At 43.9% G+C, this 17,060-nt stretch overlaps 1 protein-coding gene across 1 annotated transcript in view; it reads right to left on the bottom strand.

Annotated features, from left to right (window-relative positions):
• LOC311232111 (elongation factor 1-alpha 1) overlaps positions 1 to 16,847 on the bottom strand; it is a gene marked incomplete at both ends in the record, with an annotated part of 98,457 nt that extends 81,610 nt beyond the window's left edge. The window contains 2 exons of the mRNA XM_084318797.1: positions 9,039 to 9,218; positions 16,704 to 16,847. Coding sequence (XP_084174923.1) covers positions 9,039 to 9,218; positions 16,704 to 16,847 — 324 coding nt within the window. The remainder of the gene's footprint in view (positions 1 to 9,038; positions 9,219 to 16,703) is intronic.
• Between the last annotated feature and the right edge of the window lie 213 nt (positions 16,848 to 17,060).

Raw genomic sequence — 17,060 nt, 5'->3', positions numbered from 1 at the left:
CATTCAGTAACATTTGCAGAGCCTTATAACAAAAACATTATTACGGTCACCATTGTGACCAGTGGGATTAATCAACAAATTTTATTATTTATTTTTCTATTTCATTGAACATTGCACATGTTAAAAGCAAATTTTTTTACTCAAAATGTGAGTATTACCAAGTCAACTTGTGTTCTTAAAACAATGACAATAAACATAGTTTTATTAGGTTGAAATAATGTGGTTGTGTACTTATTTTTCTGTTAACTTATTATGGATTGAAAACTGAATACCTTAATGCACAGTAACTGAACTCAATATTTTTAAGTTCTGGTAACTTATTATTATTTATTTTTTTACAGTGTAGTCTTGCGATCAATCAAAACGTATTTACATGATATACCTCACATTCACCCTCCATTCACATCCTTGTGTTCTCCTGGTGTTCTCCATTAGGCCTGTAGGTGGAGCTATGACAGCACACGTACAGTACACACACCGATGGTGTGTGATGTGTCTAAAAATGAATGGGCAAATGTGAGTGAAATGGTCGCACTGTATGCAGCTGTTTGTCTGCATTGCATTCCCCCCCCAACTCAGATTTAGGGTTGATACAACCATCATAATATTGTTAATAATAACAATAACAATAATGATGTAATAATGTAAAAATTATCATTAAAAAGACCTGATTATGAGAAAAGAAAATTACGATGCATGGAATATTGTTGAGGCACACTAGTTACAACTATATTTCAAACAGGCACTCCATGTCAAAAAGGTTGCTGACCCCTGGTCTAGAGTATAAATATGTTTTTATCGTTTTCTGCAGTAATTCCTAGAACGTGAGATATAGGCATAAATGCATATATAGATTATCAAATGCCGTTTGGTTCCGATCCATGCTATATAAAAAATGTCAACTGTACATGGTCCTAAACGTTATGATCGACGGGTGAACGGGGGGGGGGGGGGGTCGTTTATAATTCCGTGATCGTCGTTAAATGCTTCATGTAGTATGGGTGATATATAGATCAGAGCAGTTTGTATGGATAATAATAAACACTCACGCTGAAAATAACGTCAGCCTCCTCTTACCGCTGGGTGATGACACTGGAGCAAAAATATCCCAGTTATTTGATGGGGATCGAGTAGATCCATTTCCGGTTTGTATAATACTAATACACGCCCAAATCATGTCGATTATTGAGTTATGGCAGCGATTCATATCCACGGTGTGTGTCTTGAGTCCCGCGACGATATGCAAGTGGCCGGACGGATTTAGGAGACACACGATATCCAACCGGCCACTTCCGGTTTGGCAACTCGCCGATCATCCACCAGGTGGCAGTATTGAAGCGTTGCAGAGTTGTGCCAAGTCCCACAGCATCAGACAAGGCTCCGTGAGGGAAATATGAATACCATGGCGAAAATATGAAATATGATCAAAATAACGTCGTACACCGTGATCTGGCAGAATTAGCATGAACTTGATACCCCGTTGTACAATGTTTTTGGCACAGGAAGTGTTAATAATAATTATTATAAATATTTTTTTTCTGTTGTACCGAACTCGTACCAAACCGTGACCCCAATACCGAGGTAGGTACCGAACCGTGGCTTCTGTGTACCGTTACACCCCTAGTCTCTACGCCTGTACATCACAGACTGCTAAACATCTGTCTCTACGCCTGTACATCACAGTCTGCCAAACACCTCTGTCTCTACGCCTGTACATCACAAACTGCTAAACACCTGTCTCTATGCCTGTACGTCGTCGTCACAGCCTGCTAAAAACCTCTGTCTCTAGGTTCCTGAGGCTATTTGTGGATATCCTGATGAAGAATGTTCTCAGTCAACCGAGGTTTGGATAATAACAAGGTTTATTAACCAAACAGATAGATTACATAGAGAGAATGGCTGAGGGCTTCCCCCAGGTGATCAGCTGAAATGACCCAGGTGAGAAGACCTCGATTGTGGTCGGGAGGAGCCCTTTATAGTTCAACAAGGGGGGGTGTGTGGTCCCATTTGATAGGTCAAATGGGGGGGGGGTACAGGTTTGGGGAGGAAGGGGAGGGGAATGTCTTATTCCACAGAGAGGGGGGGGGGCATAGGTAAGGGGGACACAGGGGAGGGGAGTATATTTACATGAGGACATTATATTATACCACAATACTCACTTTTCTCTGTTATAATGTGGGTGAGATTAATGTATAATATACCAGGGTTGTTTGGAACAGGTAAAAGTGAAAATAGAAAACAATTAAAATAATGAAAATTTTGGCCGATGTGATGTTGGTTGGCATAACAGTTTAAAATAGAATTATTTATATACATGATTCATGACATGATCGACTGGACTGCGGTCTGTGTTATTTTGATATCAGAGATGTGGGAATAGATATCACCCTTTTCTTTTATTAATCGCTCAAAATACCTATATCAATGAGTGGTCCTCAACTCTGATATCAAACAACAATTAACATAATCATTAGAAGCTATAGCTGTGCAAATATCTTGGCATACCTTCAGTCGTTCATGTCGTGACTCAGGGGAGCTAATGTGATGGTTGTGCATACAGGCATAGTAATAAAACTATTACATACATGTGAGCACTGTCTCTGTGTGGTCAGAGTGCACAGGGTGAAAAACAAAATTGTGTGCATAATTATTAGGAATAGGATTTACACATAAGGCTATCATGATCGATTATGGGAAACTGTTCAAAAATATATATATGCACATTTTATAATTATTCTTGATGAAATTACTTAGGATTCAGTTGTATTTAACCTAAGTTTGAGTGTCACTTTCATCTGTGATTGCCTCAGTTTTGTTGGTCTTTACTTAGAATCAGGCAATTTTCTCCATTTCTTCTCTATAAATGAGGAGATAAAACGTCTTATGCATCGCTTCTGTATGTAATTCTAGTGCATATATTATCAACTGTTCACCATACAGGTGCAAAACAACAACGTTACATGTCCTCTTCCATGAGAGAATAAACCAACTGATTCTTTCTTTTCTGACAATACAATTTTGTAACCTAAGTAATTCAAATGTGATGTAATACAGTAACACAGTAAAATTTAAATAAATACATAATAATGTGGACAATGTGGCGTTGGTTTGGTCTGCCGTGGTCTGCAGTGCCGGGGTGGAGGCCGTCAAAGGTTGATCTCCTCTTCGTCAGTGTCTCCTTGGTCAGTCTCCTTCGTGGTCCCCTGCTCCACTTTCTTGGGGACGTCTGTGGGCTGGGTTGGATGGCGGCTCTCCCACGGTTGCTGTCGTCGTCCTGGTTGTGTTCGCAGCTCCTTGGCGGCGTCCCTGGTGGTGGTCCTATGCTGTCGTGGGTCGCTCAGGTCGCTGGGTTGTGTTCTTCCTTGCCTGGTCGCGCCGTCGTTCGTGGTTCAGGTCACGCATCGTCTCACTCGTCCTGTCCTCTCACCAATTTATGATCTGAGGATGATAAAAAACTGCCTTAGAAAACCTCCTCACATAAATGATTCAACGCCTTTCTGCTAAAGAGGAAAATCATTTAGGGTTCATTCAATTCATTGTGTAATACCATCATGCATTTGATATCGTTTGGATCCGATCTTTGCATGGAATCAGAAAATTTCTTTTTATCTTTATAATCTGTGATGTCAAATTTAATTTGATCTTACCTCAGGATGCGTTGGGTGTACCTCAGGATACTTACCTCGCCACGCCTTCTCTGGCGTTCTTCACGTCTCAGTGTGGCTCGTCATAATTTAGCATGGGGAAAAAACATAAAATCTAGGCAGCCAGTTAATTTTGCATGAAAAACAATCATTCATTTTCTCATCTACTCTTAAGTAGTATTAATTTAATTACCTCTAATACACCTTGTGCATTTTGATAATCATTGTGTAAATGATTATCCTGCTTTCAACTGATACAAATAAATCTAACCCTAGCTAACCTTACTGTCATGCATTTGTCCTAATAAACTAACCTACACTGTAGCACTCAACACTTTGATGACCATTGTTACTCAGATGATAGAGTTGTGCCCTTTTTGATGTCCTGTCATACAGACCCTGTGAGTCGCTTTTGGATAAAAGTGTCAGCTAAATGATCAATGTACTTGTATATCTTGTACATTTAGATAATTGTGTTCCAATTTTGGTGGTTGATATTTTGCAGTCATGGAAATGTATTAGTTTGTTAAAAGAATAATCATGCATGTTATTGGTTATAAGCAGAGAATAGAAGGAGGAGATTGTAAGTAAAGTTGTTTTCATCATTAATCTTTCATCTCGGGCACTTCTACTTTGTCTGGTTTTATTCAGAATTCATCTCTAATTCGTGTGCCTCTTGAAAAGAGATGATGAAAACGACTGGTTAGTTATTGTTAGTATGGGAATTAGGTAGATTTTCATGACTGCAACATCATCACCTGTGTTTATACTATACTAAGTTGAGTCTCTAGGTGTGGTCAGAGTGCATGCTGTTGCATAGCTTTGTCTGCTCCTGCCCTTTGTTTTTAAGTGCCCATCCTGAATAGTGTCTGCTATCGTCTCACAATTGATTTCCCTTTAGCTCCAAACTGCTTTGTTCTACTGTAGATTAACTCAGTCCCTTTTTTTCTCTTGATTGTCTGTTTGCTTCTTGTAAACACAATTTACATGTGGGTGTTTGGATGCAGATTTGTTTTAAATGGTCAATCGATTGTCTCTCAGCTCCACACCATCTTCGGTTGACATGCAAATTGTTGGAGTTTCAGTCTTTTGTGATACCATTTGGGTGTAGGTCTCTGCATCTCGCCTCAGAGCCTGACTGAAAATAAAAACACATGTTAATTTTCCACTCCTAAGACCATTTGAGTGGGTTCTTTGTTGATTGTCTGTGAGCTTAACAAAACATCAGCTAGTTCTCATCCATCCCATCCTAGGATGTAATGATAGTGTTATCATTTATCAATCATATCGCATATGTACACAAGCATCATATGAATGTGGAACCACACATTTTGAATCATGTTTAAAAATGTCTTACAATGGAAAGGGCTAGTTATCTTTCATTGGTTCTTTAGATAAACACATTAACTCAAGTGAATATAACCTAAACATCTTACTTTTAAACATAATCTATGTTGTTTGTGCCCAAGTTTTCAACATTAAAAGCTTATAAAGTCTAATCTAACGCTGTTTATGTGGACTACAATTCCTGTACTGCCATATACCGGAAACCGGAAGTGTTTGTTTAGCTCCCCGTATTGGTCAGTATGACCGGTATGCCCACAGATGTATTATAATTCTGAAACAGACATTGTAATTAGCTTTATGTGACTTATAATGTGTAAATTAAAGCAACATAAACACTCAAGTGATCTGAGATAGTTGTAATTTACTGTAACTGAGATGATAGTTGTGTATGTAAGTTTCTACGTCAAATGTATATACTCTCTTTTCTTGACTCCTTTTGTATCACAAACAGTACTGAATTTGCAAATCTGGTATGTCATAAATGTATAGATGTAGCAGTACTGACTATCTGTATGTCATGTATGTCATAATATGTCCTGATGAATTGAAAATGGGGGACCCTGATGTAAACAAGACGAAAGTCTTTCTCTGGTCTGCATCCCCTTAACAATTGTGTGTATTGAGCTGTGCTGTATTGTACCCATTCTGCAATCTGTTAATAAAGTTTTCAATCAATCAATCAAAGCATCTATATTTATGATTTTCATACTCACCGGGGAAAGCTGTTGTGTTGACGTTGGATCCTCACAGTTCAGTTCAGTTATTGAATAACCCTATTAACTTACCCCCTTTTTTGCCCATGTGTATCTTTAATCGAATAGTGGTTCCTGAGGCTGTAGCACGTTACGTGTCGTCAATGCAATGTTCGGTTCGTTTCTCCGGTGGTCTGGGATAATGCAACCCTGGAAACACTCTTCTGCATCTCGCCACCGCAACTCAACATTTTCCAATAGCAGCGCGCACATACATATACAAATAAAACATATACTACATGTGGATTTCACGCACCCTCGGCCTTGGGCACATTAAACTTTACGTTCGCCTATGGATAGTTTCATATAAAATCATAACTTCACGGCGCGCATAGCGTGACGTCATCGCTCCAAGCGACGTTCGTGCGTTCTCATTCGCCTCGGAAATAACGCTTTGCAATTCATACAGTATTTTTCCCACAAGCTCTCAATAGCCTGGAATTCCTAAACCAGCGTTTTGTTACCGAATGAACGCGCCTGTGCATATGTGAAACGTAAACAAACTGAAACGATAAAACTATACTTCCCCAAATGGTCGTTCCCGTGGGCCGGTTTTGTTGATTCCGGAAATTACTATCCTAGTTTGTCCCGTGAGTTGCACCTCAATGTTATTCTCTGTATAACGGTACTAGTCTCTCAATGCTCGGCGCGATATCAGTCGGCATATTGTGCGCATACAAACGAGACTTTAAACAGACAAAACAACAATAATACATATAAGTTAACGTGTGTGTATATCTGACTGTATTGGATCGCTGTTCGTTTAGTCGACCAGCCATCTGCTGCGACAAGGCATTTATCCCTTGATATACCTATACATCGTTATTAAAGTCATAACGACCGAACCTGACTTCAAAATTTACCAGCGATATATTAGATGTGAATATACCGTTTTATCATACTCTCGGTCTCTTCAACTCGCGACTAATGTCCTGTTTAATGTACTTTCCGCGACTGATGTCCCGTTTAATGTACATTCACGTACTCCCGGGGCATCGCGTAATCATGTACTACTAGGACATCGCGTGATCATCTTCCCGCTATCTGTATGATCAATTGGTTAATTTAATCCAAATACATCGTTTTCAGGAATGGAAGAGATTGTGGGCTTAGTTTGAGGTTGAAACAATGAATATTATGACGCTACTCTGGTAATTTCTAACTATGATTTCATCAGCTTCTCGGTCCTAACTTCCCGCCTCTTTGCAAAGGAATCACAGAACGTTTTTAACAGAGTAGCGTTTTCCAATGATATCACTCTAATAAGCTCACGTATCTCCTTTTTTTGCCTACATTTCAGTCTGAATTAGACTTGGGTTAGCAATACAACAACCTGTATTGTGTGCCTTAGCTTTTGGTCGGCTCCGACTCGACCTGGAATAGCACTTCAACCTTTGTGCCTAAACTTTTGGGAATAGCACATATAACCCATCCTCTCAGAACCGCCTGATAAGGACCCAGGTGCACGCGCGCCCTGGTAACGATTCTCAATACAGATCAGATATATTAATGCACATTATTCTTACTCAGCCATGATCTCAATATTTGACAACATTCTGTAATATTCACCTGGCACAGAGAAAAGCAGGAAGGTTTTAATTCCTTGCCATACATTTTTGGTCGACCATCTATTATACTCACTTTTCTCTGTATAGCTGAAACAATACAGCACGCCGGTAGGACGCAAGAGTCCGTCACAAGTTCGTAGACGCCAATTGTGGGATATTTGTAGATATCCTGATGAAGAATGTTCTCAGTCAACCGAGGTTTGGATAATAACAAAGGTTTATTAACCAAACAGATAGTAAGTACATAGAGAGAATGGCTGAGGGCTTCCCCCAGGTGATCAGCTGAAATGACCCAGGTGAGAAGACCTCGATTGTGGTCGGGAGGAGCCCTTTATAGTTCAACAAGGGGGGGGTGTGTGGTCCCATTTGATAGGTCAAATGGGGGGGGGGTACAGGTTTGGGGAGGAAGGGGAGGGGAATGTCTTATTCCACAGAGAGGGGGGGGGGCACAGGTAAGGGGGACACAGGGGAGGGGAGTATATTTACATGAGGACATTATATTATACCACAGTGTATTCGTCCCGCGGATTTACGGTACGGCCGTCACGGTGCGGTACGCGCACCCATGCGACGAATACACGCCACAGCGCAAACACACCCACATGCAGGCACTCGCGAGGTCCGTGCGAGAACAGCACGCGTGGCCGGGCACACCGAGTCAGACTTCAGAGCGGCAAAAGTGCACTGGGGAGAAAGGCACATTTACATTGGAACAGCTGCAGGGTAATTACAGTTTTCTTTCGTTTTCTTGTTCGCCCAATAACGTTAACTAAATGAAACCAATGGAAAGAAACACACACGCATCGCCGACACACTTACACACGCGCGCGCCAACAAACACATCAACATTCTCCCCCGCCGGACTCACAGGCACAATCAAATAAAAAGAAGAAACATAGGCCTACTTTTCCGGACAGATCATCAGATCATCTGAGCTCCACTGTGTTTAAATTCAAATAATCCTCTGCCATTGTTGTAATATGTCATCTGTTCTCTAGTATTCAGTCTGGTCGTGAAGTTAAATTCTCTCTGGAAGTGAAAGTGAAACTTAGCAATTATAAGTTTAAAGGGGCAGTAGGCAAGTGGATGCCTGAACACAGAATGACACCAGTATCACTAATTACCACGGCAAGCCTATAGAAAAGTATTCTATTTAATAATAATAATTATAATAATTATCATAAATATAATATATACATTTAAAAATATATAAAAAATTTAAAAAAATAAATGTTAACTTATATTAATAATAATTATTATAAATATTTTTTTTCTGTTGTACCGAACTCGTACCGAACCGTGACCCCAATACCGAGGTATGTACCGAACCATGGCTTCTGTGTACCGTTACACCCCTAATGGATAGTGTTCCCCTCCTTGATGACCAAAACATCCAAGAAACTGATGTTGCTGGGGCTGGCCTCTAGAGTGAAGCTCAAATTGGAGTTAGCGGCGTTGAGATACCTGTGATGACTCTTCACTCCCTGTCCAAATAATGAATATATTATCAATGTAGCGCTGATATATCAATATTCAGGCAACATAATTATGGCCACCAGATTCACTGTTGGGGAGACTGTGGCTCAGGAGGTAGAGCAGTTGTCTGGTAATCAGAAGGTTCCTTTGCTTTTGATCTCTCTCTCTCTCTCTCTCTCTCTCTCTCTCTTTCTCTCTCTCTCTCTCTCTCTCTCTCTCTCTCTCTCTCTCTCTCTCTCTCTCTCTCTAACCTGGGAGGTTCCAGTGATCATGTTCTTGATGAAGTCCCGGTGCCCAGGAGCATCGATGATGGTTACGTAGTACCTGCCGGTCTCGAACTTCCAGAGGGAGATGTCGATGGTGATCCCGCGCTCTCGCTCCGCTTTCAGCTTGTCCAGCACCCAGGCATACTTGAATGAGCCCTTCCCCATCTATGGAATGTGAAGGGGGTAAATGACATACATCAGATTTACATCGTTTACGTTTTCATTTCACTGTGTATTTGTAGTTATTCCTATGGGAGTCTGTCAGGAAAGATGTGGTACAAGGTTCCCAAACTTATTTTCCAATCAAATTTCTAAATGTTCCAAAACTTCATACCAAATTCCCATGACTGTATTTCTGCAGTGTAATGAATGAACAAACTTTAACTGCTGACATTGTGAACTTGTTATGGAAGCTTTACTGTGGCTGTAGAGACAGAAATAGTAGCCGCCACACAGACTCTTATTTCGGTCTTACAACTCCTGTCATTTATATTTTCAGATTTACATAGATAACAAAGTTATGGCCATGGTTTTAAATTAAATTAGTTTAAAAGGACTTTTCCAAAAGCATATTTTCTGTAACGCTCTGGGTTTCTGTCCTCTCCCAGGAGTAGAAACCCTACTGCCATTCTGGAGTACTTCACCTTGTTCTCTGTAATTAGCGCTGATTGACTGTCACCTGTGGTTTGTTGTCACTAATTACTGCGTGTGGTTTGCTGAAAGTTTTGCCTTTATAGTAATCCCATCTTCCTCTGTCTGTTGTCGGATCTTCACAGAACTACTGCGAGCAGTCGGCCACGGACAAGAAATGGAACCTCTTGTCTTTGCTGTTATTACTTAATTCTCTTTTCCTTATATTACCCTCAGTTGAAGCCTGGCTTCTTATTCATTATCGTTACAATCTCTTGCTCTAGTGATTCTGATAATAAAAGAACACGTTTTCTTGAGAAGAGCAACCACATCTCCATCTCCTTATTACTTTCTACTATTGGAACTCAACTCCTACCTTGACTCGTAACAGAAGATCCGACCATTATGAGTTCCACAGAAAGATTCCGGAGGAATTGGATGCTCAGAGAGAACAGCTGAGGGTCATCATCGATCGCCAGCTGGAAGTAGGCATCGAACTGGGTCGTCTGGGAGACCTATCCAACTCGTCCCAAGAAGCAGTAGCCGCGGTTATATCCAAAGCAGATTCAGCATTAGCTGCGGCTAACCACGCTATCACTTCAGCCGCCATTGCGGTAACAGCGATGGAAGCCGCGTCTGGAGCCCCGTCTGCCGGCGGGGGGGATGGGCAGGTACGTCCACTTGGCCGGGAAGAGGCTCGAGAACCATGGCTGCCGCCGCCAGATCGTTATGGAAAAGCTCCGGAAGGTTGCCGGGAGTTCGTCACCCAGTGCTCTCTTGTGTTCCAATTACAGCCTCGTACTTTCCCTACTGACATATCTAAAGTTGCATATATAATCACTCTTCTTACAGGTCGTGCTCTTTCTTGGGCCACAGCGGAATGCGAAAATGGGTCAGCGATCTGCTGCAGCGCGACTGCCTTCACCTGAGAGTTGCGACATGTGTTCGATACCTCTCGGGTGATATCCATCTATGAAGCCGGTGGGCGGCTCATCTCCTGCCGGCAAGGTAGTCGCTCTGTGGCAGATTACGCGATTGACTTCCGCATTGTGGCTCGGGAGGCGGCCTGGCCGAAAATACCCTGTTGTGTATTGTTTGTGCAAGGTCTTTCAGGGCGGATGCAGGATGAGCTATCTTCACGGGAGAGGGAGGCTTCGTCACAGGTACTCTTCCCAGGGCTGTACGCTAAGCTTTTTCACTAGGGGCACACTTGCCCCTAAATGAGAAATTTAGGGGCAAAGAATATTTTTTGGGGGCAAATTTTTAAATAACTATTTTACCATTATAGTAGGGCTGAGCGATATGGCCTCTAAATGATATCGCGATCTTTTTTGGCCATATCACGATACACGATATATATCGCAATATTTTGACATTTCCTCTAAAGCACTTAAAAATGCTTGATTTAACCCTTTGATGCATACAGTCACGCCAATATGATGATTATAATAAGTCCCTGCAACATATGTTTGCATTATTAAACCATGAAGATGCTTTAAAAAATTATTTAATGAAAATGTACTAAGAGTAGTCTACTGACACACTAATAAAAAATGTATTTACATCTAAGACCATTTATATAAAAACTTTTGGGTGCCTTTTTTTTGCACAGTACTGTGTTTTCTATCCACTTTAGCCAAACGCACACACACACACACACACACACACACATATATATATACACACACACTACTGTGAGAAAATAATAATCACACACACAAAGGGATAATGGCTTATAGCAGACTTAATGATTTTAGAATATTTCAGATAATGAAATTAAATGTTTATATCATCAACTATCCAGTTAGTATTTATACTGTCTGTAACGTTTGGCTACTTTAAATCATTGAATGTAGAGAGAGCTGTACTGTATTGTACCCATTCTGCAATCTGTTAATAAAGTTTTCAATCAATCAGAGCGAGAGAGAGAGAGAGAGAGAGAGAGAGGGGGCGAGAACGAATGAGAGAGCCAGCCCCCCCCCCCCCCCCGGGTTTTGTTCTAGGTTCGCGTTTTGATCGTCTAAGCTGCCGTAGGTGATGACGTCACACTCGAATGTAAACAGGAAGCGTTTAACAGACGGAGATGGAAAGTGGATGATATACAGTAACAGAAACGAATAACCAATAAATATGAAGTTATGTTTAAACTTCTGTTGTCAAGCGTTGTCAATATAACCCACCCCCTTTCCTCCCGAATGGAACTAGTGTTGTGGAGTCCGCTTTGACTGGTGTCCAGGGTTAGCAGCAGCTAACGCTAGTTAGCTTAGCATAATCCTAATGGATACCGTGGATAGCAGCTAACGTTAGCCCATTGCTCGTGTCAATCAAATTGCATGTTATTAAAGGTCCGCGCTGGTCTGTCTAATGAAATTACAACCGCAACATTATGCCCTGGTTGTAGGCTAATGTTTTATCCAATTTGAATGGATTAATTTAGGAGTGAAATGCGAATGAAGGGTTGCAATCACTACTCGCAAGCTTGCCCCCAGATGATATTTTCCACTCGCACCAGCCAGATTAGGGGGCAATTTGCGACGAGATGATCGCAGTGTACAGCCCTGCTTCCGCCCTTCTTTCGGTGTCGAACCAGCTATGCATTACACAAGAGAGAGCCTGGGTGACGAGCCTATGCAACTGGGGGCTCTGCGCCTGTCAGACGCGGAGAGACAGAGGCGGATCAAACAGAAGCGTTGTTTCCATTGTGGTCGTACTGGACATCGCTTCAGTGACTGTGCTGGATTGTCGGGAAACGGGGGGGGGGGCTCGCTAAACTTGGGGGGAGTTTTAGCAGGTGGGCATTTTACCTCTGTCACTAATGATACACGCACTTTTTTTGATGTCACTGTTGGGTGGGGGAATTATCTCAGGAAGACCAGGGCATTGATTGATTCGGGAGCGGCGGGTAATTTAATTCACGTGGGATTAGCACTTGAGTGGGGGGTCCCTTTGGAGACACTGGAGGTACCTATCCCGGTTCAGTCATTGGACAGTCGACCACTGGGTAGTGGGCTCATTACCCAGCACACGGCGCAGCTGCATCTCCAGGTGGCCGGGAGGGAATGGGAATGGTTACAATTTTATGTTGTCGTGTCTCCCCATTCTGCCATTGTTTTAGGTCATCCGTGGCTAGCAGAGCATAGCCCTGGTATTAATTGGGCTACGGGTGAACGCTCTATGGGGAGCGGTGTTAAGTCGGTTTCCGGCGAGAGTTCACCCGCCCCTTTTTCTTTTTCTCTTTTGTCTCCCTTGTCTCTCTCCAGGATGGTGGTGAGCGTTGCAGACTGCCACATCTCCTAATCCCGATTTAGCAGGTGTACCTGAGATTTATTGGGACCTGGTGGAGGTTTTTAGTCAAACTCGTGCGAAAGCACTACCGCCTCATAGATCTTAGGACTGCCCCATTAATCTTCTTCCTGGTACCTCTCCACCCCGTGGGCGTATGTTTTCTCTCTCTCGCCCCGAGACAGTGTCCATGAATAACTATATTCAGGAGGCACTGGCCGCGGGGCATATTCGTCCGTCCACATCCCCTGCAGGCGCTGGGTTCTTTTTTGTAGCAAAAAAAGATGGTAGCCAGCGGCCATGCATCGATTATAGGGGGTTGAATGACGTTTCCATCAAGAACCGTTACCCCTTGCCTCTCAAGGACACTTTGAGTGCTTACAGGGGGCGCAGGTCTTCTCTAAACTTGACTTACGTAATGCATACAACCTGGTCAGGATTAGAGAGGGAGACGAGTGGAAAACTGCATTTAACACGCCCAACGGGCATTATGAGTACTTAGTTATGCCCTTTGGTTTAGCTAATGCTCCGGCAGTTTTCCAAGCCCTAGTTAACAACGTGTTGCGGGATTTAATCGGGGTGTCAGTCTTTGTGTACTTAGACGACATCCTAATTTGTTCTCGCGATATGGTGCAACACCAACAGCACGTTCGTCAGGTGCTCCAACGTCTCCTCCAACATCAGCTATTTCTTAAGGCAGAGAAGTGTGTGTTTCACACCGACACTGTTTCCTTCCTGGGCTTTGTGTTGACGAAGGGCGATCTTCGCATGGATCCAGCCAAGGTGAGTGCAGTCTTGGACTGGCCACGTCCTTCGTCGCTCAAGGAGTTACAGCGGTTTTTGGGCTTTGCACATTTTAACAGGCGTTTTATTCACAATTTTAGCGCCTTAGCCACTCCTCTGACAGCTCTCACTAAGGCCTCTCTCCCTGGCTTTGAATGGTCGCCTCGGGCAGAGTCAGCCTTTCGCGACCTCAAACGTCGGTTTACCTCCGCCCCTGTACTGATCCGCCACGATTCGGAGGCTCCGTTTATAGTGGAGGTGGATGCCTCCGATATCGCGGTGGGGGGGTGATCTCTCAGAGATGCTTAAAGGACGGGAAAGTGCATCCTTGCGTTTTTTTTCCGTGCAGGCTGTCTTCGGCCGAGCGCAACTACGACGTGGGTAATCGGGAGTTGTTGGCAATCAAATTGGCACTGGAGGAATGGAGACATTGGTTGGAGGGGGCGGCACACCCTTTCATTGTTTGGACTGATCATAAGAACTTGGCTTACATCCAGGGGGCTAACCGCCTTAACGCGCGCCAAGCCAGGTGGGCGTTATTCTTCACTCAATTTAGATTTTCCATCTCCTACCGGCCCAGTTCCAAGAACGTCAAGCCTGACGCTCTGTCATGCCAGTTTGACCCCCCGGACCGGGAGGAGAAGCCCCATCCTATTATTCCACAGGCCCTTATTTTGGCTCCCGTGTCATGGGGCATAGATAGGGTGGTAAGATTGGCTCTGGCACGGGAACCCGATCCCGGTGGGGGTCCTCCGGGGCGGATGTATGTGCGCGCTTGCACCTGCTGCAGTGGGCACATACCTCCTCCCTCACCGGCCACCCTGGGGCCGCCAGAACCCTGGAGTTTATCCGTAGGAGGTTCTGGTGGCCTACAGAGGAGGGGGATATGCGCTCCTTTGTGGCGGTGTGCGCGTGTAGTAAGACCTCTCGCTGTGCACCGGCGGGTATCCTCCGGCCGCTTCCTATTCCCAAACGTCCCTGGTCGCACATATCCCTGGATTTTATTTCTGGTCTTCCCCCGTCAGATGGGTTCATTACCATTTTGGTGGTAGTGGATCGCTTCTCCAAGGCGGCCCACTTCATTCCCCTTCCCAAACTTCCCTCGGCTCGAGAGACGGCTGACCTGGTGGTGCAGCACGTCTTTCGGGTCCACGGGCTTCCAGTGGATATTGTGTCTGACCGGGGTCCTCAGTTTGCCTCCAGGTTCTGGAAGGCATTTGCCTCCAGCCTCGGAGCCTCCGTCAGTCTGTCATCTGGGTTCCATCCGCAGTCCAACGGGCAGACGGAGCGTGTCAACCAGGATCTGGAGGGGGTTCTGAGGTGCTACGTTGCCGGTTGTCCGGCGACGTGGAGTAGGAGGTTGGCATGGGCTGAGTATGTGCATAATACCCTCCTCTCCACCTCTACAAGTATGTCTCCCTTTCAGTGTCAGTATGGTTTTCAACCTCCCCTTTTTCCCGAACAGGAGCGGGAGGCTGAGGTGCCGTCGGTCCAGGCCCACGTGGCTCGCTGTCGCGGGATGTGGAACCGGGTTCGGACGGCGCTACAGAAGGCATCTGTTAAGGCTCAGCAGCAGGCTAACCGCAATCGTCGTCCGGCTCCGGTTTTCCGTCCTGGGCAGCGGGTGGAATCCAGGAAGCTGGCTCCTCGCTTCATAGGCCCCTTTAAAGTGGTTCATCGGGTGAACCCTGTGGCTTACAGGTTGCTGCTTCCAGCTTCCATGCGGGTTCATCCGACGTTCCACATGTCCCTGTTGAAGCCATTCCTGTCATCGCCCTTGTCCCCGCCACTTCCCGTGGTTCCTCTGCCCCGCATCCTTGACGGTCAAACTGTCTACACGGTGGGAAGGATCCTGGGTTGTAGGCGGAGGGGTAGGGGGTTTCAGTTCTTGGTGGATTGGGAGGGGTACAGGGTAGAAGAGCGTTCCTGCGTGCCTCAAAGGGATATCTTAGATCACAGCCTTATTGACCATTTTTGTCGGCTGCATCCCGAGGCCCCTAGGTGAACGTCAGGTGCCGTTCGTCGGGGGGAGGTACTGTAACGCTCTGGGTTTCTGTCCTCTCCCAGGAGTAGCCATTCTGGAGTACTTCACCTTGTTCTCTGTAATTAGCGCTGATTGACTGTCACCTGTGGTTTGTTGTCACTAATTACTGCGTGCGGTTTGCTGGGAGTTTTGCCTTTATAGTAATCCCATCTTCCTGTCTGTTGTCGGATCTTCACAGAACTACTGCGAGCAGTCGGTCACGGACAAGAAATGGAACCTCTTGTCTTTGCTGTTATTACTTAATTCTCTTTTCCTTATATTACCCTTATTCGTTATCGTTACAGTTTCTTGCTCTAGTGATTCTGATGATAAAAGAACACGTTTTCTTGAGAAGAGCAACCACATCTCCGTCTCCTTATTACTTTCTACTATTGGAACTCAACTCCTACCTTGACTCGTAACAATTTTCCAAAAACATGTCCAGCCCTGGACAACCTATTTTCAAATTCCATAACTTTTTATGACCACGATAACTCTGGTAGTATGAATGCACTGAGTAAGAATTACAACTAAATGTTAAATGATGCACCAATACCGATACTGGTATCCAAATGTTCCCAATATTGTAATGAAACAGATTGAAGTGATTACTGGTTCCTGGTATATAAAAATATGTTTTGTAAATTTTTTAACACTTTGATTAACATTGTTACTCAGCTGATAGAGTTGTACCTTTCCTGCTGACTTGTCGTACAAAACTTGTAAATCGCTTCGGATTAAAAGCGTCAGCTAAATGACTAAATGTAATGTAAATGTATAAAAATATATATATATATCAGTATATATATATATATTTCTTTTTGGGGGGGGGGCAGGGGCTCAAGCCCCCCTTCGGCCCTATCTGTGCACGCCACTGGATTCAATACAGATACTAAAACTATACTTTTTTCTTCTTCAACACCTTACTTTACCTCAGCAGCTTCCTTCTCAAACTTCTCAATGGTTCTCTTGTCGATTCCCCCGCACTTATAGATGAGGTGGCCGGTGGTGGTGGACTTGCCTGAATCCACATGGCCTATCACCACGATGTTGATGTGGACCTTCTCCTTACCCATTGCTGCTCAGTGCTCACCCTAAGGAAGATAAGAATTAACAGAATCCAGACCCAGTCACCTTGCTGTATAAGTGTAACCAGTGGTGGAAAGTAACTAAGTATTTTTACTCAAGTACTGTACTTAAGTACAATTTCTAGCTACTTGTACTTTATGTGAGTATTTTCATTTTAGGGAACTTTATACTTTTACTCCACTACATTTCAAGGGAAATAT

Source organism: Notolepis coatsorum, assembly GCF_963971535.1.
Source record: "Notolepis coatsorum genome assembly, chromosome: 7".
In the NCBI taxonomy this organism is placed as follows: Eukaryota; Metazoa; Chordata; class Actinopteri; order Aulopiformes; family Paralepididae; genus Notolepis; species Notolepis coatsorum.
This window is presented reverse-complemented; position numbering and strand designations above follow the sequence as displayed.